General features: G+C 43.3%; 1 protein-coding gene across 1 annotated transcript in view; it reads right to left on the bottom strand.

The window, feature by feature from the left end:
• Window positions 1–24,289, bottom strand: part of dok4 (docking protein 4) — a 52,203-nt gene that overhangs the window by 18,559 nt on the left and 9,355 nt on the right. Inside the window, exon 2 of the mRNA XM_046385851.1 lies at window positions 7,704–8,161. Coding sequence (XP_046241807.1) covers window positions 7,704–7,769 — 66 coding nt within the window. The 5' untranslated portion in view covers window positions 7,770–8,161. The remainder of the gene's footprint in view (window positions 1–7,703; window positions 8,162–24,289) is intronic.

Here is a 24,289-nt window from a genome sequence, read left to right on the forward strand (position 1 = left end):
ATATTATATTACTATTCTTTCTATACTATATATATACATATATATATATATGTATATATATACGTATATATATATATATATATGTACATATATGTATATCCCCGACTGGGGATATTGTCGGAAGGCGGAAGGAATACTTCAAGGACCTCCTCAATCCTGCTGACGTGTCTTCCCTTATGGAAGCAGAGGCTGAGGACCTTGAGGCGGGTCCATACATTGCCCAAGCTGAAGTCACTGAGGTAGTTGGGAAGCTCCTCGGTGGCAGAGCTCCGGGTGTGGATGAGATTCGTTCTGGGTACCTTAAGGCTCTGGATGTTGTGGGGCTGTCTTGGCTGACACGACTCTGCAGCATCGCATGGCAATCAGGGACAGTGCCCTTGGACTGGCAGACCGGGGTGGTGGTCCCTCTTTTTAAGAAAGGGGACCGGAGGGTGTGCTCCAATTACAGAGGGATCACACTCCTCAGCCTCACCGGGAAAGTCTATGCCAGGGTACTGGAGAAGAGAATCCGGCCGATAGTCGAACCTCGGATCCAAGAGGAACAATGCGGTTTTCGTCCTGGTCGTGGAACACTGGACCAGCTCTATACCCTCCGCAGGGTGCTTGAGGGTTCATGGGAGTTTGCCCAACCGGTCCACATGTGTTTTGTGGACTTGGAGAAGGCATTCGACCGTGTTCCCCGTGACATCCTGTGGGAGGTGCTCTGGGAGTATGGGGTCCGGGGTCCTTTGCTAAGGGCTGTGCGGTCTCTGTACTCTCGGAGCAGGAGCTTGGTCCGCATTGCCGGCAGTAAGTCGGACCTGTTCCCAGTGCATGTTGGCCTCCGACAGGGCTGCCCTTTGTCACCGGTCCTGTTCATTATTTTTATGGACAGGATTTCTAGGTGCAGCCAGGGGCCGGAGGGTGTCTGGTTTGGGAACCACAGGATTTCATCTCTGCTTTTTGCGGAAGAAATGAGCTTTCTCCGCAGGGTGGCGGGGCGCTCCCTTAGGGATAGGGTGAGGAGCTCTGTCACCCGGGAGGAGCTCGGAGTAGAGCCGCTGCTCCTCCACATCGAAAGGAGCCAGTTGAGGTGGCTCGGGCATTTGTTCCGAATGCCCCCTGGACGCCTTCCTGGGGAGGTGTTCCGGGCATGCCCCACCGGGAGGAGGCCCCGAGGAAGACCCAGGACATGCTGGAGGGACTATGTCACTCAGCTGGCCTGGGAACGCCTTGGGGTCCACCCGGAAGAGCTGGAGGAAGTGTCTGGGGAGAGGGAAGTCTGGGTATCCCTGCTCAAGCTGCTGCCCCCGCGACCCGGTCCCGGATAAAGCGGAAGAAGATGGATGGATGGATGGATATATATATATTACTAGCTCTTCTCTTCTTTTTTCCTATACTTATGTAAATTGTTTTTTTATCGATGCCTTCCTCTGTTTTTGACTATCCACTTTGCTGCTGTAACAATGTGAATTTCCCCATTGTGTGACAATAAAGGAAATCTTATTTTATCTTATCAATGCTTCAAATGTGGATGTTGCTGTAATGAAGCTACAAATTCTATCATATGGATGCTTCACACACATTTTCAACCAGGCAGCACAGAAGATGTTATCACTTCATCATTTTAACATAACGTCTCTGTCTCCAAACGTCAACACTGTTGACATTATTGAGAAAATAAGAGTGGAATCTAAAGCAATCTAAAATAGCAGTTTCAGGAGTGGTAAGAATCATCAATAAGCTGCAGCTCTTCAACCTCTCCATGACACATGCCACCGTCCTCATGTCTGAAGGCCTTCACCCATCCCCAAAAAACCTGCCATCGACAGCCCCAGTGATTACAGACCCATAACCGTCTGTAATCATGAAATGCGCGATCAGTCACCCAGCACATCAGAGACTGCCTCCCTCGACCCACACCAGTTTTCATACAGGGCAAACCGGTCTACAGAGGATGCCATGGCCCTCACACTCCACACAGCGCTGAGCCATCTGGAGAACAAGAAGAGTTCTGTGAGGATGTTCTTAGTGAATTACAGCTCAGCGTTCAACGCTATCATCCCTGACCTCCTCTTCAACAAACTCCTGCAGCTACAGATCCCCCTCCCCACCTGTACCTGGATTAAAAACGTCCTGTCGAGCTGACCACAGTCTGTGAGACTTGGATCCCAAGATTCCCCAACACTCACAGTCAGCACTGGTTCCCCTCAAGGTTTTGTCTTGAGCCCTCTACTGTACGTCCTGTACACCTTTGACTGTTCTCCAACCCACCCAACCAACCACATCATAAAATATGCTGATGACACCACTGTGGTTGGACTCATCTGCGATGGGGACAAGACAGCGTACAGGGCTGGTGCTCAGAAAACAACTTGACCCTGAACATCCATAAGACAAAGGAACTTGTTATGGACTTCAGGAAGCACAAACAGGACCACATCCCTCTAAATGGAGAACGGGTTGAAACTGTCACCACCTTCAGGTTTCTGGGCACCCTTATTTCTGCAGACCACTCCTGGAGCGACAACATCACTACAAAGCAACACACCCACCCGCGATGAGAGTCGACGCTTCTCTGGCTGATGAGCTCAACAACTTCTTCGCACGCTTCGAGTCGGACAGTAGGCAAGAAGCTGCGCTCCCAGCCGGAGGAGAGGTGATGCTCACTGTGATGGAACTGGAGGTGAGGAGGATGTTTAGAAGTGTGAACACCAGGAAAGCAGCAGGGTCTGATGGCATTAGCGGTCGGGTCCTCAAAGCCTGCGCTGTACAGCTCGCACCGGCGTTTACAACGATATTCAACCTCTCCCTCTCACAGTGTGTCATTAGCCCAGTAACCCCAGTGACTATCGCCCCATAGCCCTCACATCTGTGGTGATGAAATGTTTTGAGAAGCTGGTCAAAACATTCATCACCTCCTCTCTGCCCCCCACCCTGGACCCCCTTCAGTTTGCAGACTGCCCAGACAGATCCACAGATGACGCCATAACCTTCCTGCTGCACAAGACACTTTCCCACATAGACACTAGGATGGGGAACTATGTGAGAGTGCTGTTTGTGGACTACAGCTCAGCATTCAATACCATAGTCCCCTCCAGGCTGGTAACTAAGCTGTGTGATCTTGGACTGAACTCCTCCCTGTGCAGGTGGATCCACAGCTTCCTTACTGGCAGACAACAGGTGGTACGCGTGGGCCCCCATAGCTCATCCCCCCTCACCCTTAACACTGGATCCCCCCAAGGCTGCGTGCTGAGTCCCCTGCTGTACTCCCTGTATGCACATGACTGTGTGTCCACATGAGACAGCAACATCATCATAAAGTTTGCTGATGGCACAGCCATCGTGGGGTTAATCTCCCACAACAAGGAGGAGGCCTACAGGAAGGAGGTCACCCACCTGGAGAGCTGGTGCCAGGAGAATAACCTCCTGCTGAACATCGGCAAAACGAAGGAGCTGATTGTGGATTACAGGAGGAAGCAGCAGAAGGACATCTGTCCACTCTGCATCGGCGGGTCTGAGGTGAAGAGCCTGGACAGTTTTAAATACCTCGGTGTGACCATCACACAGGACCTGTCCTGGTCACTGCACATTAACAGGACTGTTAAGAAGACCAGGCAGCGTCTGTTCCACCTCAGACGCCTCAGAGACTTCAGGCTCCCCCTCACGGTGCTCAGGAACTTTTACACCTGCACCACTGAGAACATCTTGAGTGGGAGCATCACCACATGGATGGGCAGCTGCACAAAGCAGGACCTCTCGGCCCTTAGAAGGGTAGTCCGCTCAGCTGAACGGACAATCAGAACAACTTTACCCGACCTGCAGGACATTTACATCAAACGATGCAGGTCGAGAGCTGAGAAGATCCTCAGGCAGCCCCATCACCCCGGACACTCACTCTTCTCCCTGTTGCCATCAGGCCGTCGGTTCCGCTGCCTGAGAACCAACACGGAGAGGATGAGGAAAAGCTTCTTCCCCCAGGCCATCCGTCTGCTCAACAGTGAGCGTTAATCTGGACAGTCCTACTCCCACCTGCACTAGATGTAAATACTGTACATGTAAGTACTGCACATTTTCACATTTTTAATTTCATTATTTTTATAAGCGTTCTATTTTACAATATTTAATTTTACTTACCTATTTTTTGGTAGCAGGGACATAAAGAATTTCACTGCACATTGTACCGTGTATGATTGTGTGTGTGACAAATAAACCTATCTTGTATCTTGTATGTACAATGACAACAAAAACTATCCTATTCTACTTTATTCTATTCTATTCTGTTCTATTCTATTCTATTCTATTCTGTTCTATTCTATTCTATTCTATTCTATTCTATTCCATTCTATTCTATTCTATTCTATTCTACTCTACTCTAACTGCATTACATACATACACACAAACACAAAGAAACAGAGAGAAAGGCAATATACTTCACAGTTGTGGTAAATTGACTTACAATTAAAAAGCTCATACAGTTTTGTCAAACAAAATACAGAGAGGCTGTGGGAAGGGAGGAAGAGACAGAGAACAGAACAGAGGACAACAGAGAGAGATAATGAAGAGATAATGAATTAGTAATGAAGCAAAGAGGAATGAACACAGCAGAGTGTGTACTGGTCCAAGACTGCAGAGGAGTGCAGAGAGGAAGACAACAGTCAGGGTAATTTTCCCAATTATAATACAAAGTGCTTAACACATGAGATTAAAACACTGAGATGTGTAAAAATGAAGAAGTTTTTAGTTTCTACAACACTTTGTGTGGTGCATTTAAAACTAGACAACTACAATGCGCTAGTGTAGATTTTAAAACAAGCATTAGAATGTACTACTAATGTAAGCTGATAAACACCAGGTGTAATATCAAGGCATTAATGTGCATGTAAATAAAGGAAATAAATGGGAGGCCATCTTGGAAAGCAGTATTCAGTTTTCCGTGATACACCCATAGCGTGAATATTTTTTTATTTTTTTAGATCTCAACCAGGTATATTCAAACTAAAATGAGTAAATACATTCATTAACAACTTCATAAAAAGTCTAGTAGGTAGAATTTAGGGGGAGTTTAGGGGCAGAAACTGAATATTAAATTATCATCTGATGTTATCTCCTTAAACCAAGAATAAATGTGTCTTCCGTCCCTTAGAGTAAGGCTTTTATATCTATGGAGGTATGCAGGTCAACTGCCAAGCTACACCTCCATGTTTCCACAGTAGCCCGGAAAAGCCAAATCAAACACTGGCTCTAAAGAGGACCTTTCCTGTTTTTCATGGCCACCCTAGCAGAGGGTGAGACAAGGGATTTTCATAGAACAACTGAATCATGCAACACACTATGGTGTGAAATAGCTGCTAAAAGGAAGTTAAAAAAAAAAAATCTCTGTAAAAACTGACTGCAGACTATAGCAAACACTCCCAGAGTTAAAACAGCTGTAGGTGCGGTGAGACACAGTGTGCAATGGAAATCTTTTTCAAAGCATATAAGGACACAGACCAAGAGAGTGAACTACAAACAATTAACTTTTATCCCAGCTGTCTATAGACTGGTCACCTGGGTAGATTGTTCACCAGACAATTGCAGGGCTGACACACAAAGACAGACAACCATACAAGCTCATAGTCACTCCTAGGGCCAATACTGAGCAGCCAATTAACCTAATGTGCATGTTTTTGGGATTAGGAAGGGAGAAGAAGCAAACTCCACATAGAAGGGCCCAGATCAGGATTAGAACCTGGAACCCTCTTGCTACGAAGTGACAGTGCTAACCACTGCACCACTGATTGGTTGTTTGGAAGTGGGAATTAGGGAACCAGATTGTGAACCAGAGCCTTGAGTTATCAAGATCCTACTGTGGAATCATCTTCTGGTTCCTCTTTGATAAAGCTTATAGTTAGGGCTGGCCTTGGGCGGCCCCTAGTTATGCTGCTATAGGCTTAGACTGCCAGGGCCCTCCCATGATGCACTGAGCTCTTTCTTCCTCTCCCTCTCCTTCTGCACACATTTATGTCCCATTAATGCATATTACTAACTCAACTTCTTCCCTGGAGTCCTTCTGCTGTCTCACAGGTTCCCATGGATCGTGGTTGGACCTCCTGCTGCGGTCCTGCTTGAAACTTTCTACGATTACTACAGTTTAGCCATAATCTATTTTAATTCTGTTACTACTCTGCTGCAGCTGCTACTATTATTATTGTTACTACTATTGTTATCATAATCACCATAGTACCTTCTGTATACTTTATCATTATCAATATCTAAGTTCCAATACTTCTGGAATTACTGTTGTTGCTACGCATCTCTGTTTGTGTGCTCCTTCTCCCACCCCCCATCTTCAACCAATATATTGAGAAAACTGTATGCTATACCAGAAAAAATGTGTGATTTTCAGTTAGACTCAGCATATGACATTTTAATTCAGTTCTTTTTGTCTTTAGAAAACAGTGCATCATGGCTTTATAGTGGCTTTTCAGATCTTTTCAGATCTATGTTTTCACACATTATTATCCATTACAAAGGCAAGTGGTCTTGGACATTTATGCCTGTGGAAAGTTTTGAGGAATCTGAACCCATCCATCCATTTTCTATACCGCTTATCCGTCAGGGTCGCGGGGGAGCTGGAGCCTATCCCAGCTGACTACGGGCGAGAGGCGGGGTTCACCCTGGACTGGTCCCCAGTCAATCACAGGGCCAACACACAAAGACAGACAACCACACACTCTCACACTCACATCTAGGGACAATGTAGAGCTAATTAATCTAATGTGCATGTTTTTGGGATTGTTGGAGGAAGCCGGAGTACCATGTTCTCCTTGTGCCACGCAGGCACAGGGAGAACATGCAAACTTCAAACCTGGAACCCTCTTGCTATGAGGTGACAGCACTAACCACTGCAGCACCCTGCCGCCCTGGAATCTTAATCAATCACTGTAAAAAGGAAAATGGAAATGTGCCAGCTAGTGATGTATAATACGACTGGTTTTATGCTGCTGATTTGCTGAGGGGAAACAGCAAACATGATTCAAAATGTAACTTCTGGTAAGTTGATACATTCAGTTCTGAACTGACTTTACCGTTTACCGGGACATGTAACATTAAACAAGACACAACAAACAGAAATATACAAGATTTTATTTCTCAGAATGTGTGCTCCCTCCTGATAAGATGCACTATATAGACACTGGGAACCACTCTTTATTATCAAAGTCAGGATGATTGTGCCCCAGTGCACAAAGCAGGGTCCATAAAGACATGGTTGCATGAGTTTGGTGTGGAAAAACCTGAATGGCCCACTCAGACCCCTGACCTCAACCCCATCCAACACCTTTGGGATGTACTGGAACAGAGATTGTGAGCCAGGCCTTTTCATCCAACATCATTGCCTGACCCCACAAATGCTCTACTTCATGAGTGGACAAAAATTCCGACTGAAACGCTCCAAAATCTTGTGGAAAGCCTTCACAGAAGGGTGGAAGGTGCTATAGTGAAACCTCTTCAGTTACAATGGCAATAAAGACGTTTCTGTTTCTGATTCTGATTCTGATAGCTGCAAAGCTGTCTGTGTATTTAGAATGTTATGTCATTAAAGTCCCTGTTTGTGTTAAGCTTGGGTGTCCCAATACTTTTGTCCATATATTGTATAAAAACAGGACCCAGGTTTAAAATTAAGTAAAAATTACCCCTACAACAGACAATGAATCTTTACAGTGTAACACACACACACTCACCCCCAGCTTACGGCTGCGCATGCGTACATAGCCCTGCTTGACGATGTCATTGAAGTTGGAGGCCATCTTCGGAGGGGCGAAAACCTGCTGACCGTCCCTGTGGAGACCATCCAGATGTTTCTTCCCTGCTGAACATGTATCTTGCTTTCTGTTCCTTCCTTTCCAAAGCTCCCAGCTTATTTGTCCGGTTGAGCTTCCTTTCTTTCACTTTCAAACATATCTGTCTCTTGCAGGACTGTGTGATTTTCCTCTCTAGAATACTTCCAACTCTGGAGCTCCTTAGAGCTCCCACCCTCCTTTTTCTCCTCCTTCAGGTTGCCCTTTCTCTCCTCCGTTGGATTTGTTTCCCTCCTTATTTGCTTCTTGCTCTTGTGTTTTTCCTTTACTTTGTCGTTCTTTCATGCACTCCTTACCAGATGGGTTTTCACATTCTTCCCTCATCTCCCTCTTTGGGATCTCTAAGAAATTGACAGACAAAGGGATAGAGAGAAAGAGATAGAGAGAGGTAGAAATGAATATATGTTGTTCATAAAAGAATGGGGAGCATCACAACATTACTGAGGGCAAGTAGGCAGGATGGCTGTCATTGTGCCATGATGAACAGTATACTGTATGTCTGTGTTTGTGTTGTGTCTGAATTTGAGCAAATGAGCACAAACAAACTGTGTATGTCTATATGTGTAGTGCTGTGACATAAAGCTGGAAAGCTTTGCAAAGGACATCAGAAGAGGCAGCAGCATCTATTAAGAGGTACTGTATCCAGGAAGTAAAAAAAGTATCAGGTTTAATCTGTCCTCAGACCCTTACGCATCATGCCACGCTGTTTATTCCCTGCTTTCATCTCGTTAAATTTTTATTTCAATATTTTATTTATCTCTTCATCTTTCCTTTCAGATTTTTATTATGTTGCAGTGCTGCTTTAGATACGAGTTTACACCTTTATGCAAACACGGATCAAGTGTCCTTAGTTTCTCTTTATTTGTCAAAGCTGCACTCAGCTTTTTTATTTTATGTTAACAATCAAATGACTATGTGTAGTGTGAGGTGTCACTCAAAAGCTGCAACTCCCCACTGCTTTATGCAGCCTTTTATCCTTTTTTAGTTCAGATAAACCCACACAACTCTTATCCTGGTTCCAGATGTCTGACCTGCAGTCTATGGAGAGTTGTTTTATTCAAAATGAAATAAATAAATAAATATGGCTATGACGTAAACAAAAAGATAAATAAATAAATACATTTGGACACTTTGGACACTTGATCCGTGTTTGCTTAAAGGTGTAAACTGGTATTTAAAGTGGCACTGCAACATAATAAACATCTGAAAGTAAAGATGAAGAGATAAAGTTGTTTGAAATAAAGAATTTAATGAGCCGTCCACATCTGGTGTTATGGCAATTCAGAGTTATTTCCACCAGCCTGAGAAACCAATCAGGCCTTTGAAAACGGGATTAAGATGTGAATGTCAGCTTCGTAAATACCGGAGCTGACTTCCAGAAATACCTGTTAGCAGCCAGTCACTCACTTACACAACCTGCAAATATCGATCAACATTAGCATCCATTTAGAGTCATGTTCGTGTCCACATGATGAATGTAAACCTAAAATTCACTCCCTAGATATATGGCTATAGCTCTATTGTTGCTAAATGCAGTATACAGTGGGTTTATCAGAGCTTCCTCTCCTCTCCTCTCCTATGTCTTTATCTGTTATACTGTGTAGTCTGGCCTTGGTGTCTCGCACTCTCTCTGTGTCTTCACAGATTTCTCCAGAGTTCTATCCACCGGCACCAACCTCCACCTGTGTCTCCTCCCCTCTGCTTCTACTCTGCCTGCACAGCCCAGTCTGCCCACCAGGAGCTGCCTCCATCAGCTCTCCCCTGATTGAACATTCCCCATCTCTCCCTTATCTCATATTGTTAACTGCTTTCCTGCCTGTACAACAACCATTGCACATCTACCTGTCTAACCAAGTGAGGGATCCCTCCTCTGTTGCTCACCCTGAGGTTTCTCCCATTTTTTCCATTAAAGGTTTTTCTGGGAGTTTTTCCTTAGTCGATGTGAGGGTCGAAGGGCAGAGGATGTTGCTGATGTTATGTTAAGCCCTTTGAGACAAACTGCTTGTAAAAATGGGCTACAAAAATAAAGTTGTCTTGTCTTATCTTGCCTTAATGCTGAGAACTGTCTGCTGTGCCTGTAAACAAAGGAAGCTTACACTGAACCCAAACAGTGAAGTTGTGAGCTGTGAAACCAAAACAGTGGAAGTTGCCAAAGCACTCTGTAGATTTGAAGGAACCTCCCTGATGTGTCAGCCTTTCTGCGTCACATTTCTTGTGCTTTATACCGTCAAAAAATTTTATTTCTCATGCACAATTTAGACATGAAAACATAGGGAAATCTTCTTCTTCTTCTTTCAGATAATGTGCCTACATAAGTACTAAAATGGGAAGTGAAGGTTGAAAAAAATTACATAACCATTATATGCATATAAAAATACAGATGATCAAAAAACAAAACAAAAAAATTGAATAACAACAAGTTATCTCTATACTCTGAGTTTACCACACATTCCAATCCCAAATAAACTGTCACGACTCATCTCGTCTCATCTTCTTATCCAGGTCCAGGTCGCCAAGGAAACAGACTCAGCAGGGAAGCCCAGGCTGTCCTCTCTCCGGTTACTTCCACTAACTCGTCTAGGGGGACAACGAGGCATTCCCAGGCCAGGCCAGAGATATAGTCCCTCCCTCATGTCCTGGGTCTGCCCCAGGGCTTCCTCCCAGATAAACATGCCCAAACCAACTCCCCAGGGAGATGTCCGGGAGGCAACCTGACCAGATGCCTGAACCACCTCAACTGGCTCCTCTTGATGCAGATCAGCAGCACTACTCTGAGCCCCTCTCAGATGTATGAGCTCCTCACCCTCACCCTCACCCTTCTTCTCTCACCCTTCACCTCCCTCTCCCTCCTTCTCTCTCTCTTTCTGTCTCTCTCTCTCTCACTCTCCTGCTCTCTCTCTTTCAACCCAACCAGTCAAGGCAGATTGCTGCCCATCTAGAGCCGGGGTCTGCTCTGAGGTTTCTGCTCTCTAAAAGGCAGTTTTTGTCAGGATTGGCGGCGTCGCTGACGCAGAAATTAGCTGAACCCCGATGCAGAGTCAAAAAGAGCAGGCAGGCAGGCAGGCAGATCCCAAAAACAAATGTCTTTTAATTAATTAGAACAAAAACCAACAAAAGGCTCACTCTTACCGTGGCAGAAAATCTACAAAAATACAAGGTATGGTATGGCATGGCATGGCATGGCATGGCATGGCAAGGCAAGGCAAAAACAACAACACGATCCGATCATGGCATGGGGGAAAAACACAGACGCTCTGACAACAGTGACTGGGAAGACAAGGACTAAATAGACAAGACAACGAGACACAGGTGACACACATCAGGAGGGAGAAAGCAATCAAGAAAACTAAAAGCAAAGCTACATGAATACAGGGCACACAGGGAAAGAGACACTTTCAAAATAAAACAGGACATGACAAAAACCTTGAACATAAAACATGGAAACACATGACAAGACAAACATGAAACATGGCACATGGACTGAAATCAAAAGACAAAGTATAATCAAAAACCAGGCATGACAGTTTTTCCTCACCACTGTCTTGCCGATGGAAGAATGTTGGGTTCTCTGTATTACAAAATTTAATTGCAGAGTTTGGTCTAGACCTGCTATAATTGGAAATTGTCATGAGATAACTTTTGTTGTGAATTGGTGCTATATAAATAAATAAAGTGAACCGAACTGAACTGAATTGAAACTAATTTCGGCCGCTTGTATTAGCAATCTTGTTCTTTCAGTCACAATTTGTGACCATAGATGAGAGCTGGAACCTAGACTGACTGGTAAATTGAGAGACTCGTCTTTTGGCTCAGCTCTCTCTTCACCACAACAGACCAGTACTGCTGTCAGCATCACAGCAGACGCTGTCCCAATCCGTCTGTCATTCTCCTGATCCATTTTTCCCCTCACTCTTGAACAAGACCTCAAGATACTTTAACTCCTCCACTTGGAGCAACAACTCTCCTCCAACCCAGAGTGAGTAATCCACCCCTTTCCACCTAAGAACCGTGGCCTTGGGTGCAAACTGCCCCAGTGCGAGCAGGAGTGTTGCTGTTCGATGACGCAATAGGACCATGTCAACAAGTAAAAAGCAGAGACGGAATCCTAACAGACCTGACAAAGGCTTCAGTCAGACATTCCCAGCATACCCTCACTGTTTGTTTAGGTTTGCCAGGTCTATCTGGCATCCTCCCTGCCCCCTGATCCAACTCACCACCAGGTGGTGATCAGTTGACAGGTCTGCTCCTCTCTTCACCCAGTGTCCAAAACATATGGCCACAGGTCCGCTGACACAACAACAAGTTGATCATCAACCTGCGGCCTAGGGTGTCCTGGTGCCAAGTGCACTTATGGACACCCTTATATTTGAACATGGTGTGTGTTAGGGACGAACTGTGACTAACACAAACTGTCACACTGAACTCAAATCTGATACAGGACAGAGTTAGGGGTTAGTTAGTAAAATGCACTGCTCCAGTCTATGGATGAACTAGTCAAAAGCACAAGGGGGATGAGGAGGTGACAAAGTGCTTGATTTAGTCAGCCATGCATGAACTACAGCAGGAGCACAGGCATGTTTCCCCTTCAGAGAGAAAGGACCCCTGCCATCTTCACTGACTCACTGGTGGTAATGAAATTGATATAAGGGATATAAATGGTGATCTGACTTATATGACCATTTATGCATCCTGTGCATGCAAATGCACATTATAACCTAATGTTTATGTGTATGGGGAAGTGTATGCATTTGTCATCAGGCTAGGATCAGAGAGGCGGATATTTCCCATAGGTATCAGTGGCAAATCTCCTGACAACTGTGGAAAAGAACCATTAATCTTTGATAAGGGAGTCATTAATACACAGGAACACACAAACACACACACACACACACACACACACACACACACACACACACACACATGGCTGGCAAAAGAGGAGACAGGGAGAGGCTTATCATTAAATCAGTGTTGGTTTAGCTAAGTGGTTCAGACACACATGAGGATTAAACATTAAACACAGAATCAGACTAAATGGAAGAGCACACATGCAAATTCACACACAGATGCCAATGACTAGAACATACACATATGCATGTAAGTGTGTAGACACAACAATAACCTTTGTCCTCACGGACATCACTAGGGCTAATATTACACATATTACAGACCTTTTATTGTAGTTGTGGGTATTGAAAATGTTTGGTTTAGTGTTATGGGAGGTGCTTCTCAGTTGAGGTAGAATTGAGTCTTAGCCTGCAATGATAAGAGGAGACAAGACAAACTTAGTGGGGTTAATAAAACGTGTGGTCTTAATAGTACTTCTACAGTGATGCCTTAAAAGTGTGGCTTAATTATACAATATTGTGTGGAAGATCACGCCACTGTTTTCTCCTCTCCAGGGTGTTCAGGCAAAAAGAGTTCCTGGGAAAACTGAATGCCATTTTAAGGTTCTGGGAGATACCATATTATTAATAGGAAAGGGGGTGACAATGTATTGTATGTTTTTTTCCAGGTAAATTGAGAGCATGCTGGCTGTGGTAGACAAATGTAGGGGATATGTATTTTAATTCTGTTTGTAAATTGTTGTAATGTTTGAGGAGGGGTATATTCCCCTATGTTTGGTAGTGGCTGAGGTCCTAATCAGTGGCAGAGTATAAAGGGCTGCCAGTATTTAGCAGGACTGGCTGTCAGGACCACATGCTGCCTGGGGTCCACAGTGTTTGTTCATTGTTCTGCTGGTATGTCTTCGTGTGGGTGAAATAAACACCTGGTTGGTCTGCACCTAACCTCTGGCTCAAGCCTCTTATTTTTAATTTCAACCACGACATGGCCATTCTAACAAGTCACTATTTATGAGCCTCTAGAGGTGTGCTCAGGTTCAGTCTCATAGCTTTAACCAACTTTGTAACTTTCATTCCAACAACAACAGCTCAGATACACCCACTGCACACTACCTGCTCAGCATCATGAAAATAGTATTTAGTAGTAGCATTTAGCAGCTAAAGAGCCAAATATTCAGATACCTCTGTCGGGATTTGGTAGAGACCAAATTCAGAGCTAGAAGGAGAGTCAATACTGGATTTGCATCCATTGAAAGGGTGACCTGAAACATGGTTCTAAGATGAATGCTAATGTTGCTATCATGAGAACTTAGCAGCAATATAAAAGAAGGCAAGAATACTCCGCCTGGACACCATACTGCAGTAGAAAGACACCAGTAATTACAAGCCTGACACCAGTCATTTTTACCTCAGTTTCACAGTCATTATGCATTTTCAAACGTGTCACTATGACTGTGCTGTGATAGCTGAAGAGAGAAAAGACAGTTAAAGTGAGCGCATGCTTTTTTTCCCTAAATCTTCTCATAAACCATGTAAATATAAACAGAAAATCAAAATTCAGTTTAATGATTTCATTTCAATATGGGCATCTCTGGACTTCCATATGACTGCGACCCCCTTGCAGCAGAGATTAAACTATGCAAGGCTACGTATGTTTTTTGGTTAGTGTTACAATCATAGAAATAAGGGGTGACAGAAAATTTGCTTCAGGATACTGTCATAAACAGAGAGAAGAGGAAGAGGCAATGCAGACAGACACTTGCTAAAGCATTCTAGTGATGATTCAAAAATTCCTTAAAGAACATTTTGTCTAACTGAGCTGATTTACCACCAAATCCAAAAGCTCAAATTGTACATTTTGTCACATATCTTCTAGACTTCTAGACTCTGACTTGGTCACATGAAAGAAAATACAGAAATATTACAAGACAAAACTATGAAATATAAACAAATTGCAAAAAATTAAAAAAACAAACTGCAATGGCTGAAAACTGAGTATAAATGTGTCAAAATTCTTTACCTGCTTGAAGAGTGATCAGACACACACAGATCTTGTCAACGCAAAACATAAATCACAACAAGGGCAGGATGCTGATTAACTGATGCACCCTCACTGATTCTGTGTTGGCTCTTCCTGTGTGTGTTTGTGTGTGAGAGATGACACTGCATCGATAGAGTTTTCACAGTTTATTCCCTGACAAAGCAAACAGCCCTCACAACACACCCACACTGCCAACATCTTTTTATCAATGTCAAATGAACTGTACTGCATTGATCTAATGGGTGTGAACAAACATGATGGCAGCGTTTACCACAAGTAATACTATTAGGACCCCTTACAAATGTGGTCAGTAATATTTCAGTGGTCCATAAAATGATAAAATATCAGTATGGTACACTATATAGACAAAGGTACCCAGACACACACTTCTTTATGGGGCTGTTGTTCAGGGGTCAGGCTAGGCCTCTTACTTCCAGCAAAGGGAAATCTTAATGCTTCAGCATACCAAGAACCAACGCCACAATGCAAGGTCCATAAAGACGTGGCTGGATGAGTTTGGTGTGGAAACTTGACTGGGCCACACAGATCCCTGACCTCAATCCCATCAAACACAAGGGATTGCAAGCCAGGCCTTTTGGTCCAACATCAGTGCCTGATCCCACTACTGCTCTACTGCATGAATGGGCAAAAACTATATATACTATATATACAAAGCAATATAAAAAGGCATATACAACAAATAAGCTGTATCGAAAGTTGCGCAGAATAAAATAAAACATAAGATGCAGTGAACAGAGCGCGTAAAAAACATATAAAGTGTAGTGACCAGAGTTTAGCTGTTATTATTGTACAGTGTGATGGCATGTGGCAGGAAAGATTTGGCTGTGAAGGTGTCCTTTTCCTCCTGAAGTGGATCACCATCTCTTTGGTCTTGTTGACATTCAGTCTCAGGTGATTCTGTTCAGACCACCCCACAACATTGTCCACCAGTGTCCTGTACTCTCCCTAATACACCCGACAACAGCTGAGTCATCAGAAAACTTTTGCAGGTGACATGACTCAGAGTTGTACTGAAAGTCAGTGGTGTATAAGGTGAAGAGGAAGGGAGATAGCACAGTTCTCTGTGGAGCTCCTACATCACTGACCACCACATCAGACAGGACGTTGCCCAGCCAGAGGGGTCCAGAAACATCCTCACCTGTGGCCTCAGCTGGGCTAAGACCAGTCTCTCCAGGACCTTCATCACGTGAGATGTGAGGGCGACTGGTCTGTAGTCTGCCGGGTCAGATGGCCTCGACCTCTTGGGGACTGGAACCAGACAGGACGTCTTCCACAGTGTCGGGACTTTCTCTTGACTCAGGCTCAGGTTGTACAGATGTGCCAGTACAGGAGACAGCTGGCTGGCACAGGTCTTTAGGATCCTGGGTGTGATGCCATCAGGGGCAGTCTTTCGCTGATGTAGTCTTTCCAGCTGCCTCTTTACCTGGCCTGTAGTCACTGTTGGGTGGGGGTTGATGCTGATGATGTCTTCTGTGGAGGAGGAGGAGGTGGGGGAGAAGGAGGAGGGACAGATGGAGAGGTCCTGTACAGGAGAATGCTGGGGGTTGGGTCGAGTCATTTGGGTCGGCATGATATGCATCCATGGCATTAGCATACAGGAGATCCAACGTCTTATTGTCTCTGGTGGGGCAGTCGACATATTGGTGAAAGCTGCATGATTAAAATCACCTGTAATAACCATGAATGCATCCGGGTGTTCAGCCTGTAGTTTGACTGCGGTGGAGCTGACGACTTCACAGGCCACCGCTGCATCAGCTGATGGGGGGATGTAAACAGCGATAACAATGGTGGACGTGAACTCCATCAGTAAATAATACGGGCATGTTCACGCTAACATGTCCGGGATTGCACCACCTCTCACTCACATAAAGTGCAAGCCCACCACCCCTCTTCTTCTGACTCTTGGAACAGTCTCTGTCACCCTGTATCAAACCGTAACCTGGGACCTCAGCGCTGCAGCCCTCAGGTCTGTCTCCAAGCAGCACGGGCTTACGCAGCACAATCAGCTGTTCACGCATGTAAACAATGCCCTCACTACTACCAGCAACGTCCTCTGCTTTCCACAAAGAGTAGAAAAAGTAACAGAAGAACGCGAAGAAGAGTAGCAAAACTAAGTCCAGCAATTGTCACGACTTTTATGAACAAGTTGTGATTAATCAAAAAAACAAACAAACAGGATTAAACCAACAAATAAACCAAGTTAAAAAAAAAAAAAACACAACAGGAGCTGCAGCTACAGGCTGCCATCTGGAACGGCGCCAAGTACGAGTGAGTACTAGAGTAAAAATACAAGACTAATTTGTAATCACATGATTTAATATTGGATCTGAAGAATAGTTACCACAATTCTCCCATTGTGGTCAAATTGAATAAACAGTGTTTTTTTCTGTTTAAACCTGTAAACATATGAGTTTGCTGTCTCTGTAAAAATGCAACTACATTCAGCAACCACAAGATCTCCACCAGACGTACCAAAGCAGACACACATACCCACAAACACACACACAGTCGTGTTTCCATCACCTTTGGGGACATGACAAAGACTTTTCCTGGAGGCTTAAGCATCACCTAACCATAACAAAAAACATTACTTGCCTTATTCTAACCCCTACCTTAACTTAACCCTAACAACCTCAACCTAACCTTAAAATAAGCGCTCACCCTAATATTTAATCATTTACGTTGTGGGGACTTGATTTTCCAAGACAGATTTTTGTCCCCACAACTACGGGAATACATGTCCAAACCCATACACACAAACAAACACACAGAACCATGGAGACACACACTCACAAACAGCCACCTGTCTCTCTTGCCTCTCGCCTGCAGAGAAGTGACTCATGAAATCAGTCAAGCAATCAAACCCTATTCCTCCATGCTAGTTTCCCCTCTTCCTTTCAATTACATAATCCCTCTTTTTATCTTTCCACGTCTCACTCTTTTTCCTTCCATCCTCACTTATCCATTTCTTTTGTCAAAATCTGTTTATCTTCATATCAGTCACTTAATGTATCTGTAAACCTGCAGAAATTCTAATATGCACAGGAGCTACAAGATCCTGACATGTAACCATAACAAGCAAACATTTTCTAGTGTACAATGCATGCAGTGCGCACATACACACACGAACACACACACTCACTCATGCCCCCAGTCCACCTTGAGGTTAACACTTGGGAAAGCGTCTGTCTGTCCACTCATATCTGCATGACTGTAGATTCTCGGTCTTGCTTAAAAAATGTATTTAGCTCTGATTATATGGATTATAAACTACATACGTATGTTGACAGTCTGTGACTTTTCCTCACTGTGTTATTAAACAAACTCTGAGGTAATGAGGTTGTGGAGTAAATGAAGGCATGCTTGAGCACAGCTAGTATAACATGGAAAAGTTTGTGATATTAACATATTTTGTTATAATTTCATATTACAATTGGTATTTCACATATATTTGGGATTTTACATACCAAAAACTTTAAACCACATATTTTTTTTGGAAACAAAGTATCAGTAGAGTCCAAAATCCTTCTGTTTGATTTGTTGTTCCTCCCTGTTTATAAATATGATTGAGCATATGACATGAAAACTGCTCTTAAAGTTAACTTAACAATTTCTGTTGATAAACATGGCTAATTCTTCACTTTTAACAAATAACATTCTCACTAATAAGTTGGCTCAGCATTCTGTAGTGTGCGTATGAGTATTCTTTGAACAGTGATAAATACAGGCTCTGCTCAGCATTAGATTGTGACGATAAAATCGTGTAAAATTTTTGATTTCTGCATAGGTTTTTTTTCCACTGTGTGAGTGCTTGCTACATTTAGAACACACTGTACTTCTAATGATCCAAAATTAGTTTCAGTGTGGCTCTAATACAGCTCCTTTTCTCTTTAACTTCATATAAGCCAAGATGCTTTCATGTGCTCGCTTTTAAGCCATTCAGATTGCTGATGAATTAAATAACTGAAAGAATCTGACAGTCTCCTGCCTGTTTGAGAATAACCTGAAGGGAAGGCAGAGTGCTCTGCTGTCTTGGCATTAATTAATGTGGAGAGCAGGCTCAGCATAGTCATTTTCTTCACACCAGACTTGGTGTAAGCTGTTAAATGCTGCAGTGTGTGTTGCTCAGCCAGCGTCCTGACAATTTATGCTACCTGGTCATTAATACAAACTGAAAGTACAACCCTTCTCCCTAACCTTCATCCACCTATTGAAATGTGGTAAATAGCACATGTCAACAGACACAGGTCTCATATGTTACTGTTTGTACTGTTTGTTACTGTCAACATAAGTATCAGGGTGATGGCATATAACCACTGAAATATAACCACTTCTGCTAATTTTTTTTATTTTTATTTATTTTACGAAAGAGGAGAGAGCTCTGTCTTACATCTTTAGAAACTTTACATTATTTTGTGCTACATATGCTTCATGTCCAGGTCAGAGGAGAAAAATCCATCTTATCTTTTTTAAAATAATTTCTCTCTCCCTCACACACACACACACACACACACACAATACATGCCGTATCGCACAAGACCTGTTGAAATTATTGCACATATTTATTGTACATATGGTTATTGTGGTGGAGTTACTGCACATAACTTACTGAGATTCAGATTGCAGTGGAGTGCATGGGGTCTGCCAGTGCTGCCTGCACGGTCTCACAGCAGCAGAGAGGAGGGACCTGGGAAAATTCTTCGTCACACACTTGGGATAAAGCAGCCTGCCACTGTCGTTCTCCATCAAAGAAGATAGCTTGGCTATCATCCTTGTCTCTCCTATCATCTGCACTGGGTCAAGGGGGCTTCCTAGGACAGAGCTGGCCATCCTGATGATTTTATCAGGTCTCTTCCTGTCTGCTGCCCCAGCAGACCACTCCATAGGAAAGTGTGGATGTCACCACAGAGTTGAAAATACCTCTTCAGCAGGTACACTCTGGTCAGGCTCTTCCTGAATAGTGTGGTGGAATTGTCTGTCCAGTCTACTCTACTGTTAAGGTGAACACCCAGGTACTTACAAGAGTCCACTATCTCAATGTCTATTCCCTGGATATTCACTGGTGTCGGGGTGAGTGTCCACGCCTGTGGAAATCCAGCTCCTTTGTTTCCAGTCCACAAAGTCCTGAATCAGTTCTCTGTAGCCTGAGTCATGAGTCATCAGAGAACTAGACCGTTGGTTGAATTGTTTGAAGTCTGCAGTGTAGACGATGAGAAAAAAACAGTCAGGACTGTTCCCTTCAGGGCCCACCACGTCAGACACACAGTTCCATGCCCACATGTGGGTGGTTGTGTCCAGTAGGCATGCTGTAAGGTGCTAGTCTACCCCCGACTGCTCCAGCTTGTCCCTCAGCAGTGCAGGCCGTATGGTGTTGAAAGCACTGAACAGTGCTCCCAGGTTTGTCCAGGTGAGAGAGGAGGGGGTTGTGAGCTAAAAGCTGTGGAGAGGGGGCCGAGGATGGGGTGAGGCAGTATGCTGGAAATACAGGGGTGAAGGGGTTGCAGCAGAGAGGTGGCTGATCAAACCTATAGGGCTCGAAAGGGCACGTGATCTCGCAATGCATTGTGTGTCGCGGTCACCATTTTTGCGAGCAAACGTTTTTTGTTTACATCACTTCGCGTTAGATACGGTGCTGCTAGAGAGAGAGACAAAAGAAAAAGGCAGTGAACCGTAGAACGTTTGTAGTAAACTGAAAAGACTTCAAAACAAGAAGTGTTCAGACATTATTACTTGAGTAAATGGTGTGATCTCACAGAGGACTTCATATGGCTCAGTTAAAGTAGTTGGAATATAGTTTCATATATTGCCACTTAACTACAATATTTATTATCACCATCAAGTGCAGGCTCGGTGTTTGTCGCCATATGAGCAAGTAGCAGGTGAGGAGATTTTCCTGTGCCTGATATATCAATGACATGCTAAGAATAAATAGAAATATGCAGAGGAAGATTAGCAGCCATTCATTTTATTTTCAGAAAAAACACCACCAACACCAGTCTGAAAATGCCGTGAACACACCAACATGTGTCGGGTGATTGTACTGAAAGTGATGTTTGGTCGTCTCACTGCTACTATTAAGGTCATTCGGGCGTCTCTTTGTTAGCTCACAGATCCGAGGTCCTTGGCTTTGCTTCTACGTTGGAAATGAGAAAAATCTCATACCATCGTTTATTTACCAAAGCGATCATATGAACGATTGTGTCAGTTAACGACACAGCACATTTGCACCATGTTTTAACTTGTTTAAACAAAACAACAGAACACAAGAGCAGCTTCACGCATGCAGCCGACGTAAACACACTTTTCAGTTGCCCGAGCAAGCCCACAATGCATTGCAGTTTTCCTACTCCACTACGTCACACTTCCAAGCCCTACTGAAGAATAGGTTCAGATTATTCACTCACTTCAGGTTCCCAGCAGCCTAGGAGTCGGTTTTCTTGTGGCCTGAGATGGTTTTAGGGCCTTTCCAGACTCCACTGATGTTGTTCTGCTGCAGATGCTTCTCCAACTTTATCCTGTAGCAGGCTTTCACCTCCCTGATCTTCCTCCTCAGCTCCCTCTGAACAGCCCCCAGCTCCTCCCTGTTCCTTTACTTAAAGACCTTCTTTTTGTGGATCTGAAGCTCCCCTCAAAGATATTTGCTACATGGCTAGAGGGTTTACTCCCTTTGCTTATGAAAGAGGACTAAACAAGCTTTATTAAAGCATGTAATTCATGCAACAATGTGTGCAGGTTAATGAAAACAATTCTGTTCTTTCATCAGTGGTCACTAGATGGTCTGGTTGTTTCACTTGATGCAGAGAATGCATTTGACCGCATTGAGTGGCCTAATTTGTTCCACAATTTATATAAACTTGGTTTAGTTTTTTTAATTTTACAATTTCTTAGATGGATTAACCTTCCATATAATAATAATCTTGCTGCAGTGCTCACTAACGTTTTGCGATCTTCCAGCTTCCAGACTTGGAGGGGTACAAGGCAAGGTTGTCCTCTTTCATCTGTTTTGTTTGCATTAGCCATAGAGCCCCTGGTCGAAGCAATTCGGACAACCCCTGACATGCATGGCCTAACAATAGCAGATAAACAAAGTAAAATTACCGTTCATGCTGATGACATAATGATGACACATAAATGATATTTGATTTTTCTGAACAGGCCTTTCTATTCTCTGTGGTTGGATATTGAGAGCTCCATGTCCAAATTTCCCTTAACAAACTTATTATTTCTTAAAATGTTTAAATCTCTGAAATTTGCCTGTAGCAATCTCATTACAGTCAACAGTGTTAAAGCATGGTGGACTATAAGATGACAAGAGGATAGATCGCAAATCACCTCCATTCTAAATTCAATATGTGATAATCCTGACTTCTTGCCACAACAGACAATACAATAAAAAAATCAAAAACAAGACTTTTTCTTTTACCTACAGAGAAGGGATAAGATAAGGGAGAGACTACTTTCTGTTCACAAGAAGACAATTCCATAAACAATACTCCACAATACACTCAGAGACTGAGACTGTGGCAATGTTGGTACTCTTCACTTGAAACACATTTGGGAAAAAGAACTTAATGTAGAGATTGCAAATGACCAATGATGAGTGTGAGGGCTTTAAGTGTCTGTAACAGAATGAAAGCTACACAACTCAAGATGTTACACAGAGCTTCTACATCTCCTTCACAATGCCATAGGCTCAATGCTGATTTCTCTCCTATTTGTCTCACCAACCTTCTGATTAGTGGATGACCTGCTCTACCTCCTGAGCCACATCCACCCCCAACTGCAAGAGAAAAGAGGTATGAGGAAAGCACTGCACCAACAAGGTAGCAGTTACTGCTGATAGTGGTGTTTAAAGTATGTCGCTAACTCTAACAGATACCCACATTTGGTCAATTTGGACCTTATTTTTACATTTCACGAAAAAATGATCAGACTGTTACATTATTAAACTCAGCAACCAACAGAAACCAGATATGGACTTAAATCTTATCATGATTTTTCTTTGTAGTATTCATATGAGGCAACCTAAAGGAGCCAGCTGACAACAGGACTTCAGTTTAAGTTTCTTTTCAACAATGCTCTTGTTTTGGCGCCCCTGTAGCTCAGTTGGTAGAGTGACAGGAATGAGGAACATACTGAGGCTGTCTGTCTTTTGCAGCGGACACAGGTTCGACTCCTGCCTGTGTCTCATTTACTGCATGTCATCCTCTCTCTCTGCCCCTTTTACCTGTCATGACTTCAGCTATCCTATCACAATAAAAGGCAAAAAGCCCCCAAAATAATAATAATAAAAAAAAATAATAATAATAATGTTGTCAAAATGTAATTTTAAAGAAGGGAAATGTAGGTAAGAAAATAGGGAAGACGATTTGCCGATGGGAGGGTGGATGATGTAGATACTGCCCTGACAACTGCCCATAGGCTGCTACGTCATCAACATACGATCCCCTATCCTGAAGCTATCTCTTACAATGTTCTGTCATTATCTCATCTGGTGCTCTCTACTAAACCATCCCTCATCGTTTACCATGACCCTCTATCATCCATCAGCTCCGGGTGTTGCTTCCCTGCCCCCAGAAACGACATGTATGTGCAAATGTAAAGTAAACTTCTTACTAGAAGAAGAAGGTGTGTAAGTATGACAGCAGAATAGAAGCTGACAAGCAAATCACAGTGTCACAGCCACCAGCTTTTGTCAAACTAAAGCCTATACTGAAAATATGGGTATGTGTACAAATTATGTGCATGTTAGAGCAAGTCTGACAAGCATAAACCAGAGTTCTGTCAAAAACCTGACTGAGGTTAACAGGTTATTTTGGTGTCAGTACACCAACCCTGCGCTGTTTAACAGAATTCTTAAACTACAAGAGAGACGAATTGTTTTTTCAGACCATGATGGGAGTCTGTCAGTTTGAGGATTTTACTTACGTTCTTCATGCTTTCAAGGACAACTCTGATGTTATCTATTATTTTTCTAGTTGTCAATGAATACCATGAAAAGACAAAATTATAGTCTGTCTCTCACTACTTTCTGATTTTCCTACAAGTCTACTCAAGTGAAGTCAGTATTTATTTGTCACATGCTTGATTGTACATGTACAACAGCTGTGACAGAGAATTGCAACTCACTGTCCAAGCGCGCTGACATAAAGTGACATACAGTATAGTTAAAAAAAGGAACTCTAGTAAAAATACACCCACAATACAGAAACATGTACAATGTTTATATCTACTAAAAAAAACAATAAACACAATATACAAATACACACGATATGTACAATATACAAGGAAGTAAGACAGTAAATACACACAATATATACCAATATACAATATTGGTATATACTGCAATATATTGCAATCCAATATAACATACCAAACACAGCACTATGAGAGCTAGGAGAACAATTTTCACTGTGGGGAATGGGATAGCACCAGTGGTGCACCGACAGCAATTTTCTTGGCCAATTCCAATCTCAGGAGTCTGACTTGCCAATACCAGTTTCTGACGATTCTGATTTTCTTTCTAAGATCTATAACTGACAGCATATACAAACAAAAATCAACTT

Source organism: Scatophagus argus, chromosome 1 (assembly GCF_020382885.2).
Source record: "Scatophagus argus isolate fScaArg1 chromosome 1, fScaArg1.pri, whole genome shotgun sequence".
Taxonomy (NCBI): Eukaryota; Metazoa; Chordata; class Actinopteri; family Scatophagidae; genus Scatophagus; species Scatophagus argus.